Raw genomic sequence first — 23,297 nt, 5'->3', positions numbered from 1 at the left:
AAAAACAGCCGTTGGCAAGAAAGCGGAGGGTGTCACAATTCAAATCTCTCTCTCTCTCTCTCTCTCTCTGTATATATACTGTATATACAGGAAATCCATTCCCAACCTTTGTTGAGTTAAGGCATACTAAATTAAAAAAATCCAATGGCACACATCCACATATGTCCCAAAAGTAGATACATTATAAAGTGTACAAGCTACTTTTGGAATTTCAATTCTGACTTGAAATAAGACCAACGCGAGCCCATTTACTACCCCGCCCCTCACACTCCCCCTCCAAAAAAAAAGAAAGAACGAAAGAAAAAAGATGGCTATTAGTGATCAAGAGCAGAGCAAAGTTCAGTCACCACGGCTGACTTTCTGGCCAATCTTGGCCCAGAAGGCGGGGGATGGAAAGCATGCAAGATGATACATTATGCAGAGGAGGGCGAGCGGTTCACGGAACCGGAGCATTTCACACACTCGGACGGGCAAAGATGGTCTCAATTAAATCGCCGTCTCTGACGCACATGTCGCACGCACAGGTTCTGCTAGTAGTGTGCGGCGTCAGCTTCGCCTTCCTCGTCGTGCTGCTCCTCCGTCAGCTCGTCAAGCAGAGGAGACCCCCGGGATTCCCCCCCGGGCCTTCTCCCATCCCTGTCATTGGGAACATTATGTCTCTGGTCACCGAGCCGCACGTTTTCCTCAAGAAGCAGAGTGAAGTTCACGGACAGGTACGGTCATTGTCTCTCTGCACGCGGCGTTACGAAACCAGCGCTGAGAATCCATGCATGCCTCATGCAAAAAAAAAAAAAAAAAAAAAATTGCAGTGCAGCCTCTGCCTTGTCATAACTTTTTATAAAGGTGTTTTGAGCTCATACCAGCTTGTGCAAAGTGTCTTTTTGCTGTGTCCAGTTCGCTTTAGAATAGTAGTTCCTTGGCTTACGGGTTTAATTCGTTCCGTGACAGAGCTCATAACTCAAATGACTCGAACCTCAAATCAACCTTCCCCATTGAAATGCAATGAAATGCTTTTAATCCGTTCCAGACTCCCCCCAAAACGTAGTTTTGTTGCATTTTTTAAATAGACTGACACAGTACACAAGTGACTAGCGCATCTGCCTGAACATACTGAGGTCCAGAGTTTGAATCTGTACTCCGGTTATCCTGTGTGGAGTTTTCATGTTCCCCTCATTCTTGCATGAGGTGCTCAGGGTACTCATGCTTCATGCCACAAAATCGTCACTATGCGCCCTCAGGTGGCTGGCGACCAATTCAGGGTGCAACTGGCCTCAGCAAGGATAGGCTCCAGCTCAGCTGCAACTCTTTTGAAGATAAGTGGTATAGAAAACACATGGTTGATGTTTTTAAATAAAAATAGTGCCCTATTTTAAAATCTAAATTTAAAATCACATTATAAATGAATATAAAGAAATAACCCGGTTCTATGAAGGTGTAAGAAAGTCACAGACACAGACTGTTGTATTTGTGCTAATGCTTGCCCTTAATCGTCGATGAATGATTGATGATGTAAGTCATGTCTGAGTGCCTTCACCTTGCACTATATGAGTATTTTCATTTTGTATTTTTTCCTAGCTGAAAGTGCATATACTATGTGACTGCTGCTCTGCTTTGTTTCTCAATTCAATCAAATGCCAGCAAATCGGAATCTCGCTCATAACTCAGATTTTTGTCTCACAACACAAATTAAAAAAAAAAAAACGACCAAGGACAGCCTACTTGAAAAACTTGGAAGTCAAGGTCCCAATTCACTTTATTGTAAAAATGTTTCCTGCAGACAGTGTTAAAGGGTTAGAACACTTTTGAAACAGTCAATATTAAGTAGAATACTGATACTTATACTAAAACTAAGTTGAATACTGATACGAAAACTAAAAGTAAAACTAACATTGATACTAAATTGAAAACTAACTAAATCATTCATTCATTCATCTTCCTAACCGCTTGATCCTCACTAGGGTCGCGGGGGGTGCTGGAGCCTATCCCAGCTGTCTCCGGGCAGTAGGCAGGGGACACCCTGAATCGGTTGCCAGCCAATCGCAGGGCACACAGAGACGAACAACCATTCGCACTCACACTCACACCTAGGGACAATTTAGAGTGTTCAATGAGCCTGCCATGCATATTTTTGGAATGTGGGAGGAAACCGGAGCACCCGGAGAAAACCCACGCAGGCCCGGGGAGAACATGCAAACTCCACACAGGGAGGCCGGAGCTGGAATCGAACCCGGTACCTCTGCACTGTGAAGCCGACGTGCTAACCACTGGACTACCGGGCCGCCTAACTAAATCAAATATTGATAATAAATGCAATACTGATACAACGTATTCAATTTGATACTAAAACTAATATTAAATCTAATATTGATACTAACACTAAAACTAAAAGTAAAACAAAATCTAAAACAACTACTGATACAGAAACGGATCCTAAATCTCAAACTCTTATCAATTTCCGGCCCAAAGCAAGCAAAGGTGAAAGGGGTGTCCTTCCCAGAGCAGTGGGTCTTTGGCCTGATTGAAGGACCTACTTTTTGAAGACCCTTGACCCACTTTGCAAAGGCTCATGTGGCCATGTGTGTCTTTCAGATTTTCAGTCTGGACCTTGGAGGCATCTTGACTGTGGTGCTGAACGGCTACGACTGCGTCAGGGAATGCCTTTACCATCAGAGCGAGGTTTTTGCCGACCGGCCATCCTTGCCTCTCTTCAAGAAAATGACAAAAATGGGTGGTAAGAACAGAGTGATGCACCAACTCACAACAGCACAAGAACCACACCGGTGAGAGATTTCAGCTCAGACCAGGATTTAATGTTCACTCTGAGGGTATTAATTGGAGTAGAACGGTGGTACCTATAACTGTTAATCAAATCACTCATATCTCTAACTAAAGAGATAATAATATCAATAAATACAATTAGATTAACTGTCGCAGAGGTAGAAGTGTTAGCGTTTTTGGCTTCTACAAATGCCTACTTGTCGGAGGAGGAAGAGAGACATGAACAAAATAACAAAGAAAAGAATCGGAAGTGAATAATGACTCAAAATGAAACATTCAACTAATGGCGAGTTGTTCTTCCAAAGGTCTTCTCAACTGCAAATATGGCAAAAGCTGGATCGAGCACCGCAAGTTGGCATGCAACTCGTTCAGGTACTTCGGCAGCAGTCAGAGGCTTTTTGAGAGGAAGATCTCGGAGGAGTGCATGTTCTTCGTGGACGCCATTGATGAGCACAAGGGCAAGGCCTTCAACCCCAAACACCTGGTGACCAACGCCGTTTCCAACATCACCAATCTGATCATCTTCGGCCAGCGCTTCACCTACGACGACAGCAATTTCCAGCACATGATCGAGATCTTCAGCGAAAACGTGGAGTTGGCAGTGAGCAGCTGGGCCTTCCTCTACAATGCCTTCCCTTGGATTGAGTATGTGCCCTTCGGGAAACATCAAAAGCTTTTCCGCAATGCCGCTGAGGTCTACGACTTCCTGCTACAAGTCATCAAGAGGTTTTCTCAAGGACGGGTGCCGAATATACCGCGGCACTACGTCGACGCCTATGTGGATGAGTTGGAGCAGAATGCGGGAAACCCCGATTCGTCGTTCTCCTACGAGAACCTCATCTACTCGGTGGGGGAGCTAATCATCGCGGGCACCGAGACCACCACAAACTCCCTGCGCTGGGCCATGCTCTACATGGCCCTCTACCCCAATATACAAGGTCAGCTATCATAGACTCTTAAAAGTGCTTAGTCAAAAGTAACCCAAATACCCAACCCAACGATGAGGTCCAAAAGGGACTGAGTCAATGCTGGGTTGTTGATACCCACCGCATTGGGTTGAGAATTTCACTCAGCACGTTGGGTCAAGATTTTGATCCAACAAGGTGTAAAAACTAACCCTACTGATCCAGAAAGGTACCAGGAAATGGGTTACCAGGTTATCAGTATAGAGTAGCTATGGTTAAAAATACAAATTTTATTACCACCGTTTTCAAAGAAATAGCAATTTTCACCAAAGCAAGTTACTAACCTGATATATTTGACACAGTTTTTCCATCAGATACACTTCCTAACACAGCCCACCCAGTTTCTGTGGGTTTGCCCATTGACCCTGACCAGGATTTGAACCTTAGCCCTATGACTAAAGTCAGCAATTTTAGCCACCAAGCCATCAAACCGGCGTCAATTCTTTCTGAGAATGTTACAATAAACTTACTTCAACATCAGTATACGTCCGAAATGGGGCCCAGGTTCAGATGTCGCTTGCCCAAATGCACTGGGTTAACTTACTGTAACTAACCCAACCTCGGGTAACAGACCCCGGCCCCCACTAGGTTTCATAATTGCGGCAAATTATTAATTTTGCCAAAAAAGAAACTTCTAAACTCACTTAGACATAGTTCCTTGGCCAATATGCCACCAAATGGTTCCACAGTATCACAGTGGTGCCTTGACATACAAGTTTCCGGCCTGGAATGAATAGAAATGCGATTCAGTCTGGGCTATGTCGAATGTGTTTTTTTTTCAGAAGAAAAACTCTTTTACATTGTGATTCATAAAAACATAGAGAAATAACACACATATTTAAATAGAATGTCAAGAATTGAACAGTTTGCGCATCATGATTAATTCATTGCGGCTCCTTCTGGCATGTGGCATTTGGCTTATGGGGCCACCATTGAAAAGTTCAAATGGAAAAGCAGAGTTTCAGGACATCATCTTTCTTAGATTGTTTCACACAATTTTATTTGCTGCTTACCCAAGCACAACATGAAAAAAAGATGTCATGATAGGCAATCTGCCAGTAGGCGTGACTCTATTTTATTTTTTGTCATAATGACGTTTGTTGACGTTTGTGCTTGAAGTCCTTAGAATTACACTTTCGAAAAGGAGCACCATTTTTCTTCATCACAAACAGGTCCCATTTTTGTTTTGTTTTTTAGTGGGGAAGCTGGCTTGACTGAGTAATGGCATTATATAAGTAAATTAAGTTACGAGCATGTTCACGAGACTAGTTAAACAAAATATCACCGTAATAAACATAGAGCAAAGTTAAAACAATGCAAAAACAGCATATCTTCTCAGACTGAGAAATATGTTGAAACAAACCATCTTGCTTTTAATGTGATAGCTACTTTGTTGCCTGATGTTTAGCAAACACAATGTAAACCACGAGTGTTGTTGTGCTCTACAGAAAGGGTGCACAGGGAGATTGACAGTGTGCTGGCAAATGGACGAGCGCCCTCTTTGGAAGACAAACAGAAGATGCCCTTCGTGGAAGCCGTCCTGCATGAGGTTCTGCGTTTCTGCAACATAGTCCCACTCGGCATTTTCCGCGCCACCTCCCAGGAGGCACATGTCAATGGCTACACCATTCCCAAAGGCACCATGGTGATCACCAACCTGTACTCAGTGCACTTTGATGAGAAGTATTGGTTGGATCCCGGCGTCTTCTCACCACAGAGGTTCCTGGACAGCAATGGTAACTTTGTGAGACGTGAAGCCTTCCTGCCATTCTCGCTGGGTGAGTAGACTCTTTGAACCTATTGAATTTACATTAACCGATCATGTTTCTGTGGAGCCTATTGTTCAGAACTTATGTAAAACACAACCATAGAACTAATAAGACATTCACACAGGAAGAAGCACTGTGTCAAAAAAATTGTCTATGGGCACTGACCTCGCGGTCACACACATATTGTCTCATCAAACTGGGGGAAAAAAATTAATATATATATATATATATATATATATATATTAAAGCTATTATCCATTACCTCACTCAATAGATCTGGAAGGTTAATGCTAAAAAATCAAAGCGGTGATGTTTTAAAATGGATGCTTGAGCACAAACAGCGCAGCAACACATGTAGACAGACAATATAACACTACTCAGACATACATTCTTCATCCTCTGAAAAAAAATTACAAATTCAGCTGCAGTTGCTTAGTCACTCACAGTAGTTGTGAAGAGCTTCTTGGTTTATTAATATGTACTGTTCTGTGGACAGTACATATTGACAGTAGTTGGCTTTTTGTACCCTGAGTTGTAGCTATTGCTTTTATTTCCCAATACCCAGCAGTCTTTTTCAGCATGACGTCTCTGATCCACTGGTGAAAGGACACTTTGATCCTCTCCTCTTTCATCTATAACTGCTTCAGACAACAAAGTGTATGCAGGAAAGTGGTGAAGATTGCACGACTGTCTGTATCCTATGTGATGTGTTGTGTTATTTTTGTTATTTTGACTTCAAAATGGCGCCGCGAGAGTGGCTGCCATTCCAGCAGCTCCTATATTTTGTTGTTCTACTTCTTCCGTTCATAACTTTGCTGCTGTGAATTGGGAATTTCTCCATTGCGAGACTAATAAAGGTTATTTTATCTTAAGACTTCCATTCACTTCTACCCAAATTGCAGCTTGTTTGTTGTGTGTTTTCTTTGTGTGTGTAAATTCTGTACTTTGATATCATCGTTTTTCATTGTAGGGAGGCGTCACTGTCTCGGTGAGCAACTGGCCAGGATGGAGATGTTTCTGTTTTTCACTACTTTGCTCCAGAGGTTCCACCTTCAGTTCCCCCCCGGAAGCGTTCCCACAGTAGCGCCCAAATTGGGCATGACCTTGCAACCCAAGCCTTACTCCATCTGCGCCCTCCGCAGGCAGCAGAAAGACACTCCTTATCACAAGTAGGCATGAAGCACACAAGTTCATGTTCAAACTCGATCGGATTTTTCTACAGCGACCTACTCCACAACACACAGGTGCTTTAGACTCTATCACCCGGGATTGTAGTGGTGCCTTTTTTTTTTCTTCGTGGGACTCCCTTATGGACGCGTGATCATTTAATTAGGCAATATGCGTATTTGCACAATAGGCACAAAGCTGTGCTATGCCAACTTTTTGAGACAGACGTGCATTATCGATCGGTCTTCTGCGTAGCGCAGGACATGAAATGTCTCTGAACCTTGGCGAGCCAGGGATGTGTTAGGTATACGTTAATGATTTATACTAAGTACATTCGTGCTGGTTCACAGCCCTTCCTTCTCAGGGCAGCGTCAGGTCAGACAAATGACAGACGTCATTTGGAGCTGCGGGCTCAATCGACACTTTCCAAGAACATTCCGCACACGGCACGCTTTGGCTGGACACAGGCTTGCTTTACATCATCTGGACTGATTTCAAACGCCTCCTAGGAGAGCGCTTTTTGGAAAGGCTTTCTCTTGGAAAGCCGATGTAAAAGCTGGTGGATTTCTTGAAATCACTTACTGTCCTTCGTGGTGCTTATCAGGACTTACAAAGTACTTCATTTAGATGTTTTTTGTTTGTTTGTTTGTTTTTAATATTGGTGTTTTTATGTGTTCATTAAGTACTTGCTTAACAACAAAAGGCATGCTTTCTGCTTTGTATTTCCATTTTGAATATTTTGGATGCAATACTTGAAGAATCAAAGGATTACTGAGAGCAACAACATAGTTAAGAGGAATTTCTATGTTGACTTGAGACTTGAATTGTTTGTTTTGGTTTGTCTGAGTAAATAAATAAATAAATTCATTCATCTCCCGAACCACTTCATCCTCACTAGGGTCGCAGGGGGTGCTGGAGCCTATCCCAGCAGTCTTCGGGCAGTAGGCGGAGGACACCCTGAAACGGTTGCCAGCCAATTGCAGAATAAATAAATAAATAAATAGATAGATAAAGGCCATTGATATCAAGTGTCTGTGTAACGTTTATGAGTGACTGTCTGGATGACTGGAATTTTCTTAAGATAGTACAAACATTGTCCTTAACAGTGCTGTCACTTATGATCAGAGGAAAAATGATTACTTGAGTCATTAGTCAGTGGGGGAAAAAATAATGTAGTGAGTAACTGGTAAGTAACCTATGATGTGTTAGTATTTTTTAATCAGAGCAGGAACATCAAGTAGACAAAAATATATAATAATAAGAATGCGCCACTTCAGATATTGCCCAATTAATTATTGATTAAGTTGATAATTGATTAGCAGTTGATTCATTGTTGCAGCTCTACTTTCTAAAGTTCGATTAGAATTCTTGTAGGCTGTTGACACACGACAGCCTGATGCCATACATTAGCTGTTCTTTTTTCAAAGTGTCTAAGGTCAACATAGATTGAATGTCAGGCCAGGGACATTGTGCCTCCTCTGACTGCAAGCGATGTCTCTTTCAGAACAAAAGTGAAATATCGCAATCCGTTGTCTCACGTTTGTTCGTGGGGGTGACTACACAATGGTCGCTAGCAGATAGTAGGAGCTCCTCATCCGACAGAAAAGAAAAACAAGTTTGAACATCGCTTGTCATTCTGATGACTTGTGTGCTTGAACGGGTGATTTTGTTGGCTTCTAAATTCCATGTTGATTGATAGTTCAACTGCTGTAAACAATTCAGTCCTCTCACAGGATACTCCAACTTCTTTGCTCCCACTTCTGCGCCTTTTTTTGTCTCTGTCCTGGCCGGTAAAGGACGCTGACTGTGGTGGTGTGAGTTAAAAAAAACAAACAAACAAAAGAAAAAGGATCATTATTCCTGAGAATTCAATGTTAAAATTAAGGAGAAAAAAATGAAATTATTTTCAATCAGTTCTTTTATGTTGTACTTTTATAGAATCATCAACCTGTATAAGTGAGGGGGTATTCAATGTATAACGAAAGGGTTTGGGGGAAAACAAGACAAAAAAGGTTGGGCGCCACTGCAGAGGACTTATGCGGTATATACAGTCTTACAAAAATGAGGAGAGCCAAAAATTGCTGTCACCAGTCAAAAGCTAGCATTCAGGGCCATGCCATGCAACAGGAAAAAGAGAAAATGTGCAGCCTCCAGTCACGCGTATCGGTGGCTTCCATCTCACTTTCCCGGGCCGAATTTCCGGCCCAGTTCGTCCGCGGTGAGAAATAAAAGTACTAGTAGATGAACCTGCACAAACTGCTTTGCAAAAGCAACACTTGGAACTGAAACAAAATTGTTTTCCAAATCAGAGAGTCCAATATGATGGAAAACTACATATAATGTTTTCTTGCCAAAATATTCTACGTTCACTAACTTCCAGCATGTAGGCAAACTGCAGTTAATTTGGACATTTTCAGTTCATTTTATAGTCACTTTTGTGGTCGGCCATTTAGATGTGAATGGCCGCGCCTTCAGTCATTTTGAGGAAACAGTACATTTTCTGTGATACAATGACTACTTCAATTTGCAGCAAAGCGTTATTTTTTTCAGGGTTGTCCCATGAAAAGACATAATATTTATAAAGGTGTCAGGGGTGTACTCACTTTTTGTGAGATACTCTGTTGCTAGAAAAGAATCAAGTTGTAAGAGAACCGTTGACTTGTCATTCATTCATTAGGAAATTCCAGCGCTCGACACGCACACACATGCACAAAAATCAACAAGAACCGCAAGTACTTGAGTGGTGGTGTTTTATGACAGCTTTAAATAACAACATAAATCAGTTGCTCCCAGTGTTGGTGAGGGTGAATGGTTACATTAGACAAAATGTACATATATGGATGCAACACATGGGTAACTTCATTGATGTTTTTTATGGCACAATTAATAGAGGACGTGGTGGTTTGAAATACTGAGAAAAGCAGACAACACTTGAAACTCAACTGGACAGAATAGTAACTTCTGGCCCAGAAGGACTCCATGGAAAATAATGAATATGGCTCTGACCTGAGTCCAGTCTGCTACTTTTGCTGTTCCCTTGACAATACTGGAACGCTAATGTCACGGCCGACCGCAAGTACAGTAAGTCAAGTTTGGCACTAGTGAAGGAGAGATGAAGATGCTGACCATGAAGGCAAAGAGAACAGACTCAATTGAAAAGAAAAGAAGAAAAAACATACCAAATAGCGACAGCTGTAAAAGAAAGGAGATACAAGCAAGGACAGAATCTCAATGGACATCGTGTGTGTGTGTGTGTGTGTGTGTGTGTGTGTGTGTGTGTGTGTGTGATTTGTGTGTGTGCGTGTCTGCGCGTGTGTGTAGAAAACGGATGCATTCAGTTGATTATTCAAAAATATATATTTATGCGAATACTCTTTTTGTACAGTGGCTGAACACTTGACTGGTATTAAAATGAGTACAGCTGTATTTTTTTCTCTATAAATATTATTAACTCAATTGTATTTAACATTTTCTGCAGAGATTATGATTGGTGATATGGCAAAGAGGCAACAATTGCTGCTTCCCTGTCATAAAATGGAATGCAGAGACACATAGATGGAAAAAAACGACTGGGCCACTTCTTCACACTGGCCACTCGAAGAAAAAGTAAAATACAGTGGTGCCTGGAGATACGAGTGAACCAACGTACACATTTTTGAGATACAAGCGCCATTCAGCCTTTTTTGTTTTTTTTCCCATTTACTTGCGGACCAAAAATGAGGTACAGGCGCTTACTGGTGGCACTAGATTTAACTCAGCTCACTTCACAATAAGCAGCAGTTCAGAAAATGTTGAACATTTTTTCAAAAGGAGATTTCCAGCTGTTTAATGCTAATCCCAGTTCAGTGTCAAACTAAATATAAAACAAAACAAATTACATTTTGGCTTGAAAACAACCTAACAACGGCCTAAAGAAAAGTCAACCTTAATGTTATTATAAAATGTTTTTCATTTTATAATAACATTAAGGTTGACTTTGTGAAATGCAAATGATTGGCATCAATTGTTAAGGTTTTACAAACCTTTAAGCAAGGGATATTTGAAAACAAATATAGACAAACAAGAATACTCACAGGCCTATATTCTGTATGCTCTGTCAAAAAAAAACAAAACACTATGATCGCAGCTTTGAGTCACTGAGAATAGTGACAATGTAGATGCGGAGAAAGAAGAGCCACTCTCTGCTTTGTCTTTATTTATTAAACTGTCAGCAGTGGCCAAGCACCAGAACATGCTACAGATTGAATTGAATCACTAAATTATGACGCACGATCTGTGTAATTCTGGCAATTTATATTTCATGATGTTATCGCTATGCTTTTATAGAGTACAATATTATAGGTGCTATTTTCTTTTTTAAAAAAAATTGTTGGTTGATTTGAGTCTTTTGTGGGGAGACTGGAACGGTTCATGCCATTTCCATTCATTTCAATGGGGAAAATGGTTTCAGTTACACTCACATCTCAAGGCACCAATGTAGATGAAAATTGTTTGTTGGTTGGCTCAAAATGAGGCACCTGGTTAATGTATTGTTAAAAAAATAAAACATCTGAATTGAATGAAGAAAAAATGTTACCATGTGGCTATATATGTTTTTCTCCAGTGAGGTTTAGCAAACAATGTATGAATGGACAAGAGGCAGCTCCTCTCATTTGCTTGAATTTGTAGTTGACTTGTTCACTCAACTCCTTCACTTGTCCAAATGTACTGTATGGTGTTCCTCGTGAAAATCTATTCACTCTTAATGAAATTAATTCATGCAAAGTCATCTTTGCATGAATCCTGAGTAACCTTTTTTTTTTAAACATACGAATCAACAGGAAATTAAAAATCCATTCATTGAGACGGCATTCCTGACCTGAATGACACTAAGAGGACATTAATGAAAGCACAAAAGCATACACACTAATCACGTACTTAAAAAATAATTAAAAAATGTGCTCTCTTTCTCAAAACGTTCTCTCACATTCTTACCAAAAGATAATCACACATTACAGAAAAAAAAGAAAAAACACATTATAGCAAAGGGAAAAAACCCAAAACAAAAGGGGGTGGCACAAATGAGTAACGGCATCCAAAATGATGCAGATATAATAATGCTAATCATCAGTCGACAATTCAAATCATGTCTCTGTGACTGAGTGTCATACAGTGTTTTCGTGTCACCAGCGAGGAGAAAGAACTACACAAGCCAAGGCTCTGGGCCAATATGGACTCGTTAAAGGTTCAGATAGGCACATCTGATATATACCATGTATATCTATCTATACACACATACATACATATGTGTAAAAAAAAACCTGAAACTGAGGCTGAAAGAGTCTCTGTCTCATCTTTCCACATGTGAACAGTTCACTTTGGTAAAGGGCATCAATGGCGTCTCCATGTTGCTTTCTTGGTTCTTACCCCTTGTGTTTTTTCGCTCTCTCTCTCTTTTTTTTTTAAATAGTCGCGACTTGTTTTGTACCTAAGGGAGGTGTAAGCGCTACATATTCAAGGCATGGTCAAAGAACAAGGACATCCAAGGTCCTCCCAGGAATCTGATGCTCTTCTTCCGCACCTGTGACCTCACTTGTGATGGATGCTTTGTCTTCTTGTTTGAGCTGCTCCGGGAGTGTCCAAGGGGATGAAAGTGCATAGGAGTTGGACTCCCACTGTTGCAGCAAGGATTCGCTCACAGTGGTAAGGCCTTTTTTTTTTGTTTGTTTCTCCAAAAATTGACTGCACAGTGTTCAGCGTGTGAGTGAAAAATGTTATTTATGTGCATGTCAGTGAGTGAAAGGCTATTGGGTGTAGGACTTTCTCTTTTGCAGCCCCTTCTGCTTCCTCTTCCACACTGGTGGTGCTACTGACGCTCCTCCCCTTCTTCCTCCTCCTGGATGACCTGAATGTCATCTGAAGGCGACATGGGCATGCTGGCCGACAGGCTGTCAGGCTGCTGCTGCTCATCTTTGCTCTTCTCCTCTTCCTCAATGACCTTCTTCCACACTTTATGGTTCTCAGTCAGGTGCTGCATGATGCTGCAGAAAAACTGGCGGTGGCTTTTCCTCCTTTCTACAGAAGAGTAAAAACAAACAAAAAAACAAACAAAAAACAATTTTACCAGTTTTGACACTTGATGGCATACCATAAATGTTATTCTTTCACCCTGAAATTTGATGCATTTTCTCCAAAGGCACAAGAATGGACATATTTTTAAATGTTGTTCTTTTGTATGGGAACTTGTTTTTGTGCTGCGTCAAATGTTTAGATGTGTGTCAACTGAAATGTATTTTAGATCTACCAATGTGTGTTAAATTAAGGAAAATGGTGACAATGGTGGAAATTTCGAAACTTTCAAACTGCACATGCAACAAACGTGTGTATTTGTTATGAGACGGTGGTAACAGTGTTCAACAGGTAGCTGGAAACGCAAGCAACATGGTGCATTTAGGGTACTTTAGTAACACGACAACCACTAATGAGTGTTTATACTGTTCATCTCATCACATCTACCCTTGTATAACATCCTGATGCTTCCTGCCTAAAATTTATTTTCTGTGTCAGGCCAGAAGAACCATACCAGTGTTTTACAGCGTCAAATGTCCCCAAATCTGTCCAAGTCACGTATGCGTTTTTTTGTTTTGTTTCATTTGGTTTTTTTTTCACAGGTACTTTCGAAGCAGTCTTGAGAACTGTGTGTTCCCACCACAGCTTCCAGGCACCTGTTCTTCTTTGAAAGTTCCGAACAGATCTGTAATTCATAATTGGATAAAGACAATTATGGGAATGGGAGCATGAATGATTCTATGTGTCCTTTGTCTGACTGGCGACCAGTCCTGTGTATAACCTGCCCTGAACCCAAAGTCAGCTGGGAGGGGCTCTAGCTCCTCAACAAAATAAGCGGTAGAAAATGGAATAATTGGTTTTACAGTTGACTCACTTGGCCGCAGATCCTCCTCCAGTTCATCCATGTCCTCCTCTTCATCGTCATCATCGTCCTCAGTGTCCGAGTCTACACGACCCTCATTGTCTTCATCCGATCCATCTCCATTCAACCACTGGCCAGGAAGTAAACCTGCGGCATCGTATGAGTTACAGAGTGGGCCGACTATATGTGTGATAAAGGACTCCTGGAGCTTTGCCAACTGTGGGGAGGAGCGGTCCATGAAAGGGCTGATGGGTAAGCCCAGGCCCGCTTCTTCATCGCCCTACCAGTAAAAAGAAAAAAGTAGATAGGCTGCTTTACATACCTTAAATAAAGTGAGAAGCACGCAGTTTAAATGCTGAACATGTCATTTAGACAAAAACATTTTAAAAAACAGATATGTGCCTCAATTTATTAAAACTCATTGACTGCCAATAACATATTTGTATATTTTAAGAATCCAGTCATTAAATCCCAGGTATGCGTTTATATGTATCTTTTCTCTTTTTTTTCACGTCGTATTGAAAAGGAGGGTCTGAAAATGGATGGCAGTCATCTTCTTTTTCCTTTAGGCTTGTCCCATTAGGGGTTGCCACAGCTTGTCATCCTCTTCGTCTAAAAATTAGGCTGAAATATATTCAACAACGAACCATATGACTTGAGGGAGATGAGAGGCAACGACAATGCTGGTCACGTGATTGTGACGATAAACTACATCTGTGAGGCTATATTATCCATCCATCCATTATCTGACCCGCTTATCCTCAGCAAGGGTCGCAGAGCGTACTGGTGTCTATCCCAGCAGTTTTCATACAAAATTGTCAATTGAAATGACAAAATCGACTTGACCATGTAATTGCCGCTGAATTTTTACATTTCACTAAGGTTTTGAACAATCGTATGCATTCAACTTTGGCGGAACAAGTTGAGAATCGTGCCATTATTTATTTATTTGTTTATGTTTAAACACTTTGGCATGTCTGAATTTAGAATTGTAGCTCCTGTGTAATGCCACGTTACGTCTCAACATGTAAGACAGCAATAACAGCTACTGGAGATGATGCAGTGCAATTAAGCATAAATAAGGACGCAGAGAAGGTGTGGAATTTTCTTCTACACACACCAGTAATAGTTGTGGTTCCGACAGAGAAGAGAGAAAATACAGGATGCCTGTGAATTTTTTAATATGCGATGTGTTTGTATGTGGTGCTTCTTCGTATGTGTTCGTGGCAATTATTTTGAAGGTTAATCATGAACGTGACAGCTAGCCTGCAAGTTTCCGTGAGCCCGTTAATTGTAGTTCACATGAATTTAGCAATAATTTTGTGAAATGAAATTATATGGTTTGGTTCCATATAGATCATGTAAGCCGTAAACGTGGGACTGACAACAAAAGCCTCTCTTTAGGAGCACTAATTGAGCAGGAGTCTTCTTTCGTCGTTCATGTGCTGTGAGGCGTATAGGTTAACATTTCAAGAGCGATGACATATACATGTCTGAAATACAAACATATGATCAATAAGTGCTCTTTCCATGAGGAATGTGTCCATGTAGCACAAAGATGCCAAGTAACAGGATGGCATGCATCCAATATTACCTGTTCATAAAACTCACTGACAATGCCCTCTGTCCATTTCAAATGCAGGTCGCGAACTTTGGCCGGTCCGTTGATGTCTGCCAGCTTGATACATACTTGACACACTAGCAGTCTGTCATTCTCATTGGTCCAGTCAATTCCTGGACTGTTCACATCATTGACCTTGAAGTCAAACAGACAGACAGAAATTCATTAAAGCCATGTGCATCCTTTGTCCTGATCATATTTGAATAAGTTAAACTAAATTAAAGACAGATGGCAATGAATTCTGATCATGTATTGACCTTGGAATTGAACTCAGCCAAGAAGTCAAAGTGCTTCTTGAGGTCTGTGGCTAGAATGGCCTCAATGACCAGGAAGCGAAAGCGCTTGAACTCCACATGATCGAGGTTGACCAGGAAGTTAAACTCTGGCCGGGATAGGTAGAGGTTCCAGGCCGATGCAGCGTGATGGTTTTCCAGCACGGAGCGGTCGTTGTACAGCACCGCCTGTGTTGTACACGACGGGAAGAGCCACAGGTTAGAGTAGGGACTATGACACAGAAGCCTGCAGGTTTTGCGCACTGCTATTTCACACTCTTCATAATTCCCTCCTCCTTTTTAGGATCCAGCTCCACCTGAGGAAAAATAGCCACTCAGAATAATGGTACCAAAACCATTTTGCACTGTATGCATGGTGTTCTTTTGGTCATGAGTTTTAGACTTTTAGAAATGGCTGCCAAAAATGTCAATGTTTTTCTTTAGCTGGAAGTGTAGTCTTAGAAAAGGTGGAAGGAATTGTGAACAGTTCAAAATTGCCATCAGTGCAAACACTAAATCTTGAAGCTTCTGCTAGAAAGCTAAGAAATGTATGAAAAGCCTACTAGAACATCAGAAATGTAATTCAGGATAAAGAATTTCTTGAAGTGATGACAGGTGTCTGCTGACTCCCTTTTAACATGAATTTGAATGTGATTGGTTCATTATGAATGGCTACATCATAGATATAACACAGCGTGTGCACTTGTGCAACCATATTATTAGTGGTTTATTTTTTATGTCCCTTCTCAAACATACTTTTTTTCTGATTGAGTTGTAAAGGTTATTGTTCACAATGGTGGAAAACGTTTGGAAATTATTTATTGTGATTTAATTTTGCATATCAGAAAAAAAACTCACATTTGAACAGGGGGTGCATACTTTTCATATTCCCGGCATTGTTGTGGAAATGACCTATATGACGCAACCATAATATGTCATGCATTGAGCGTCACATATGGATTCACATGTAGATTTCATTCAGGAAACAAGAAAAAACAAACAATTTCTTCAATTAATGTTGCAATGCAACTGGTGCGTTCCTGAAGCAAGAATCATAGAGATAGGCACACTTTGCAGCACCAAAGATCTTCTGCCAGACATGTTTGTCAAAATCATCAGTGATCAATAGGTTCAGGGTCCCCTGCCTTTGCTCTTAACCCACTTTCTTATTTGAACAGGGGCACATAGCTGACCTTATCAACTTTCGCATCACAGTGTGGGACAGATGCTGAACATGTGGACTCCATCTCTTAAAAATTGAATATCCTTTCAGCAACATTCAATAATTAAAGGGCCACATTTTTATTTTATTTTTTCAGATGTTGAACGATCCACACCGAAAAGTACCGGGTGCTTCTTTAGCCAATCCATGTTCCACCCTTCTATTCCATTCCAATAATTCTTCAAAGTTTCTTTCTGTGTGGTCTTCTTGACAGTTGTGTGTAGACTTATTCCAGGACAAATGAAAAGGATTTGGTTTTCCACTTTGTTAAACTTGATTCGGTCCAGATGAATTGGCTTTCTCCTTTACTATGGTTGTCGTGCCATCCAATTGCTCAGGCAAAGGAGAGTGTAAGAGCATTCTTATAGAAAACCTAAACAGCTTGACTTTGAGTCAGGAACTGTGTAAAGAGGGGTCATTTTAGGTTAATAACGACTATCTGGTTAAACCTTAACCATGAGCATCGATGTGAGGTTTCTTTAGAACGCCGGACATCTAAGGACACCACTGTGAAGAAGAAAAACTCTAGCGGAGTTTAATTACATTGATTCAAAACAGGAGAGGCAGATTATGCAAGCAGTCTGTGCTATGTGCTTCCCTGTGCAGTGCACTAGTGAGCTCCAATGTTTGTTTTGTTTTTTTAATGGGTGAGTGCATCAGTGGGTAAAGCTAAATGCTATTCTGTATATAATTTTTTGATATGAAAGTAAAGTCTCCACCAAAATAGTGTCAGACAAACCCACTCCCAAAGTGACCTATTCAAATTCCATACCTATATTTTTATTCGCCTAACAATGGTACTGTTTTGTGTGTGTGTGTGTGTTTTTTTTTGTGCACTCACCTATTTCTGTCTCTTTCTCCAGTCTACAGTCGTACAATGATTACCATGTGCCATTCTTATCTGTGTGTGAACTTAATTTTTCTGAACACATGTAAACTTTAACTTAGGCAATGTGTTTACCTGGGGCGCATTAGTGGCCACCAAAAAGGCATTCGTGCGACCAGGGTGGTCATAGTCATGCATTGCAGCTGCTACATATAGGGCCATGAGCTCCAGAGCAGGGATGTTCCAAGCCAGGCAGCCATAGCTGTCATCTGATATCGAGGAGCTCTTGGACGAGGCGTATGATATCCTCCCAGGAGAGATCCCGCTGTCTGAGTCTGGAACACAGAGTGTTAATTAGACACATGTCAAAGAGTCTTGGGATTTCAACACTAGGATCTGTATGTCGATGGAGTACTCACAACACGTTGTGTATCGCATACTTTAAAAAATGAGTTGAAGACAGGATGAAATAATGTTAAATATATAGCGTAATTTTAATGTTTGAAGATTTTAAGGGTGTACCAGTTGAAAAGTGACCACATTTTTCAGGAAAAAAAATCTGCTCATTTCTGAAAAATACAGACTGTGTACCATAATCAAAGAATGAGCAATTTATTTTATTCGCATTACTTTGCTATGCAGTGGTAAACTGCATGACATTTATCTGTCCATTTAGAACAGAGCTGGGCAAAGTAAGATCATACATACAGGCCAGCGCATTTACATGAACAAAAGTCCTGTATTATATGTTGCGTACCTTTTGATTTAATTTGAACAAACAAATAAATACATTGTGTTGCAAAGTAATGTAAAACAGTTGGCCATTTTATGCCTTTCAGGTATATTACTCGATGCTTCTTTCATACAATTTTCGATGGGGTGTACCTGTGTCACTTCCGGTCACATGCTCACTATGGATTTGCTGGAACCCAGGGATTGGTCGAGTGGTCAGGTACCAGACAGCATGGAGCACATCGGTAGCATGGACTCGGTTATGATCTGCGAGCATTTCATCCAAAGCAATAAGCCGTAAGTTGACTGCGTTTGGCTGGCCATTCAACGTTGCAACACACGGGTGACTGAGCCCATTCAGCAATGGACATAATCACATTGTGATGACACATGACTAAACAATTAACAAACATTAATCTTGAACATTTCTAGAGGCCTCACGCAGCGTGAACACTCACAGGGAATGTCCCTGTAGCCATTTTCCAGAGCAAAGAAGTATGTCATGAACTCCCTCACAGGGATCTTGAATATTTCAAACAGACACGTATCCTGGAAAAGGGTGTAAGTCACCTGGGGAAATACAGACCATCTTTACTGAAACACACATCAGAACACCAGGTAACCATAGCACCGCCATCAGTCACAAGCTAGCATATGCAATGGAATAACATGAAAAACTGCCTTGAGCTACAGTTTGTGTTCGTAAGTGTGTTGGGTTAAGCTACAATTTCAAACTAATAGAAACACAATTTGTAAAAAGTGCTGTCGGGCAAGTAGGTTTGGCGCAGCTTACTCACATTAAATGTAGATGGCCATCCTAAGATCCAAATTAGAGGAGCATTGACAGACGACTAGTTTTGATTACATTTAGACCAAACAGACGTGCTGATGGAACCAAACAAAGTACACTGAATTGACCTTTTCTACAAGATATTTATCAGATGGGGACACATATAGTGACCACAGCCTCAGAGCACAACAAAAACACAAGAGAATACATTTGCATCGGATTACTAACATAGCTGAGTATTCTTCCTGTCTTTCCTCCTGTTTTGTCTACCAGGTCAAAAATCTGAAAGTTCCAGGTGTTCATCCTCTCCATGAGGGCGTCATGGTCTTCCAGCATTGGGTCAAGTCGAAACTCCTGCTCACCCTAGAGGGGACCAATCAAGCATTATTATTCTGATGCTTCATTATGGACATTCATTATGGTTGCTGTGACTCTGGGGTGCAATTTACCCCTAATTCCTGAGTTTGCTTCTCTGTGCTGGGGCTCTGTTCCTCCTCAGCATCACCCTGCTTCCCTGTGCTCACAATCTCTCCAGGTAGCTCCACTTCCATGCTCTCCTCCCTGATTAAAAGCTCCCCTGGGAACTCTGGCCCTTCTCCTGCTGCCCTCATAAAAAGAAAACAAAAATCTAATTCAAACTGAATTCACTATGTGATACACAAATTTCAAATCTGAGTCATGAACACACACATACACACAGCAGAGGGTTGAACTACCAACCCTCTTCGAAACCTATGGATGGAAGGTGTTGCTCACTGTGACATGACATTATTTGGTGTAATTCTAGCTACCTGAGAGCCTGCGTTGGGCCTCGCTGAGGAAGGGCTGATTGAGATCCCCCGAATCGCCGACGGAAACTCCCTTTGGCATCTGACGACCACAGCTGGCATGGACAAGTCAAGTCTCGTGCATGACTATAATTCAACAATAATGAGCAAGAAATTCATATCACTGTCGGGTTTTTTTTACCTGGTGCAAAGAGGTAAAGTGGAGCTGCGGAATGCGTGCTGGAAGTCACATGAGCTGAGCGTATAGCCCAAAGGCTTGTGCAGGTTCAGGTTGAGACTTGGCTTTGTCAAAAAGTCCGCTGTGTCTGGGAATTCCACAGGCAACCGAGTGACCAGGGACGATGAAGAACCTGTGGTTACAGATGAAGGACTGTGGCCCGGAGAGGTGATGGGACTCAGACTAGGAGAGTTCCCTGATAAAGAGTGTGGGGGGATGGGAGGGGGTTTTCTGGGTTAAAACATGTTTAGTGTATTTATTTGTTGGGGACTCTATACAAAAAAAGATGCTGTATTCCAGATTATAGCTTTGAAGATAATTTTCCTGTGGCGTCACTTTAGCAAGTAAAAAATAAAATTAAGAACAGGGCGTCAAAAAATATTCATAATAATAATAATACGTTAAATAAATAAATTAAAATATATAATATACCATTATTTGCTAAAACCCTTAGCTTTAAGGGTCTTTGTGCTCAGGCAAAAGTAATTAAAGTACTTCTTTGGCGCCATCTGATGGTCTGGTTGTTGTTTATTTTAGTGATTTTGTTCGTCTGCGTTTGAGTTGTCCCTGCATATCTTATCGGCAGTCATCAAACGCACAGTCAAATTTGTAACTAAAAGTATGTTTCTGTTTTTGTTCTGATGCAGACACAGTAGCCCCCCAATAGTCTACTTTGCCATTATGCTTTGTGTGACCTAATTTTAATTAGTGTGTACATGACAAAAGAACAGTTTCTTATATCTCTATTATATTTATAATGGCCCTTATGTGAAAGAGCCTTGTTTGCGAAGGATCTGTAATTTGTAATGGAATTTAATTCATCAAGGAGGGTTTTTTCCCCCCATTCTTGAGAATAATGATTGTCCAAAGGCATGTTTAATGCAATGAACAGGTCGTCCTTGTTGTTCTATTTTTCTGCACAAAAGTAGTTGAGGGGTGGCGATTCTAAAAACCGTGAAGTACATCTCAAAAAACAATCATATTTTCAAACAGAGCTCTTTGTTACAATTTGAACTCTGGCAGAAAGATGCAATTGGCTCCCACCTGCTCTCCTTGACCCTGCGTGGTAGGTAAGGGTGACAGAAGAAGACCTTTGCTTCGGAATGGTGAGCAGGTTTGCATTTGGCCCATTGGACAGTCCTGAGCTGGATACAACAAACGTGAATGTTTTGTCGCCTGTTATCATCAGTCTGACTCTTCACTTCAACCCAATTACTTTGGAGCTAATACAATGAAGACGTACTGGCATCTTGTGGAGAATGATAGTCACTACAGTCGTATGATTTTTTTTCCCCTGAATGGTTATTATAGGGGTGTTCACACGGCACACATTTGCTCCGGCGCTGCACCGATGTATTTTGTTGCGATATATTTTACACCGCAGCAAATTGTGTGGAGCGTTCACACGTACAAAGCCGCTGAGCATGTCAGCACCGGCACAGCGTCGGTGCAGCCCCACTTGCGTTCACACGGCAGTTTCTGCAGCGGAGCAAACCGACAGAAAACAAATGAGCTGTCGTGTTGTTTCTTTTTTAAAACGTATACACAACTCAAGCGACTACTGGACAGGCACGTCCTTCTCCTTCTCGGGTCTCTGTGCCTTCTGCTCGAGAGTGACCGCCCCCGAAAACGTAAATCAATGATGACTTCAATGACACTCAGAAAAGCAAACACGTAATGCGCCAAACAGAAAATCAAGAGAGGAAATCACAAAATAAATTATATGGGGGCGGAGGGTGTGAACACACAACAAAGGAACTACACAAACAACTCCGAGACAGTCCAGTCTCCTACAAAACGAAAGATGTTACCCGCCAAGTCTTGTGTCATTATTAAACAAATACATGACGGAAGTCCGACAGAGCATGAAAGCAACGCATTCTCGCCGTACGTAAACTCCTCACAAGCATTTGCTCCGGAGCAAATTTTTAAACCACCTCCCTGAGGTGGATCAAATTTGGTCCGGTGTAAGCTGTTTTCTCGGGCTATGCCGGAGCTAATTTGCACGTGTGAACGCTCTACTGGGGCAGCACCGGACCAAATCTTGCCGTGTGAACACCCCTTATGTTCACACGGCCACATTTCCTCCGGTGCAGCGCCGGGGCTGCCCTAGTAGAGCGTTTACACGTGCAAAGTTACACCGGTGTAGCCCCTGAAAACAGCTTAAACCAGAGCAAATTTAACCCTGAGGTGGTTTAAAAATTTGCTCCGGAGCAAATGCTCATTTGCGGGGCAGCACCAATGTAAAATGGTACGTGTGAACGCTACAGGGTTAAAAATTTGCTCCGGAGCAAATGCTCGTTCTCAGGGTAGTAGCCTAGCTACGCATGAGAAGAGTTGATTACATACGGCTTGAATGCATTGCTTTCGTGCTTTGTTTTACTTCCGTCATCTTTCCTTTTGTAGGAGACTGGACTGTCTCGAAGTTGTTTGTCTAGTTTGTTCCTCTGTTGTGTGTTCACAACCCACCCCACCCCATAGAATTTATTTTGTGATTTCCTCTCTTGATTTTCTGTTTCGCGCCTTATGTTTGCTTTTCTGAGTGTCATTGAAGTCATCGGTGATATACATTTTTGGGGCCGGTCAGTGAACGCCTCTTGATCAAACGGCACGGAGACCAAGAAGGGGAAGGACATGCCTGTACAGTAGTTGCTTGAGTTGTGTATGTTTTAAAAAGAACCAAAATGACAGCTCTTTGTTTTGCACCACTGCAGAAACTGCCGTGTGAACGCAAGTGAGGCTGCACCGGGGATAACACACTTCTCTTTAGTCAGCGGCTTTGTACGTGTGAACGCTCCACAAAATTCGCTCCGGTGTAAGATATATCGTAACAAAGTACATTGGTGCAGCACCGAAGCAAATGTGTGCCGTGTGAACGCCCCTATTCTTTACCAGTTATCAGTTGCTTCCTTTAATTTAGCCCTAATGCACCATTGAGACACAAATATACATCTAAGACCACAAAAGAATCAATACAAATATACATCCAAGATATGATGAATTCAAAGGAATTTAGGCTACATTGACACTGCAGGGTATAATCCCAAATTCATTTTTTTGGGGTCAAATACGATCTTTTTAGGTTGAATTAAACTCCTAATGTCAACGGACTGCATCTGTGATGTGATATGCATGCGCACAAAGTATGACGTTGAGTGACAGGCACAAAAGAAACCATGATGCGGCAGTGCTTACAGAAATAGATATGCTCCAGCATGAAGGGGCTCATCTTTCAATCAT

General features: G+C 41.4%; 2 protein-coding genes across 3 annotated transcripts in view; one reads left to right on the top strand and one right to left on the bottom strand.

The window, feature by feature from the left end:
• The first annotated feature begins 423 nt into the window (after positions 1-423).
• On the top strand, positions 424-7,537 carry LOC127599591 (vitamin D 25-hydroxylase). Its single transcript, XM_052063645.1, has 5 exons — positions 424-713; positions 2,590-2,731; positions 3,084-3,716; positions 5,192-5,521; positions 6,483-7,537. The coding sequence occupies exons 1-5, from the start codon at positions 477-479 to the stop codon at positions 6,683-6,685; spliced, it is 1,545 nt and encodes a 514-aa protein (XP_051919605.1). The 5' UTR covers positions 424-476; the 3' UTR covers positions 6,686-7,537.
• A 1,875-nt stretch (positions 7,538-9,412) lies between these two features.
• pde3b (phosphodiesterase 3B) overlaps positions 9,413-23,297 on the bottom strand; it is a 55,131-nt gene continuing 41,246 nt past the window's right edge. The window contains exons 5-16 of one of the 2 annotated variants that reach the window (XM_052063617.1): positions 21,102-21,202; positions 20,022-20,253; positions 19,844-19,935; positions 19,502-19,653; positions 19,281-19,415; positions 18,721-18,832; positions 18,416-18,529; positions 17,666-17,865; positions 15,468-15,671; positions 15,184-15,345; positions 13,602-13,869; positions 9,413-12,733 (exon numbers count right to left, since the gene is read on the bottom strand). In XM_052063617.1, the coding sequence (XP_051919577.1) occupies positions 12,525-12,733; positions 13,602-13,869; positions 15,184-15,345; positions 15,468-15,671; positions 17,666-17,865; positions 18,416-18,529; positions 18,721-18,832; positions 19,281-19,415; positions 19,502-19,653; positions 19,844-19,935; positions 20,022-20,253; positions 21,102-21,202 (1,981 nt within the window). In that variant the 3' untranslated portion in view covers positions 9,413-12,524. The remainder of the gene's footprint in view (positions 12,734-13,601; positions 13,870-15,183; positions 15,346-15,467; positions 15,672-17,665; positions 17,866-18,415; positions 18,530-18,720; positions 18,833-19,280; positions 19,416-19,501; positions 19,654-19,843; positions 19,936-20,021; positions 20,254-21,101; positions 21,203-23,297) is intronic. The other variant, XM_052063618.1, reaches the window with a different exon arrangement.

The sequence above is a fragment of the Hippocampus zosterae genome, chromosome 4, assembly GCF_025434085.1.
Source record: "Hippocampus zosterae strain Florida chromosome 4, ASM2543408v3, whole genome shotgun sequence".
NCBI classification, from domain to species: Eukaryota; Metazoa; Chordata; class Actinopteri; order Syngnathiformes; family Syngnathidae; genus Hippocampus; species Hippocampus zosterae.
Note: the sequence above shows the minus strand (reverse complement) of the source record. Positions and strands in the feature narration are given on the sequence as shown.

Excerpts from the sequence above, each read along its gene's own strand:
- LOC127599591 (XM_052063645.1), top strand. The coding sequence starts at position 477 with ATGGTCTCAATTAAATCGCCGTCTCTGACGCACATGTCGCACGCACAG. Across the intron at positions 3,717-5,191 it reads CCTCTACCCCAATATACAAG|AAAGGGTGCACAGGGAGATT; the intron begins GTCAGCTATCAT and ends TGTGCTCTACAG. Across the intron at positions 5,522-6,482 it reads CTTCCTGCCATTCTCGCTGG|GGAGGCGTCACTGTCTCGGT; the intron begins GTGAGTAGACTC and ends TTTTCATTGTAG.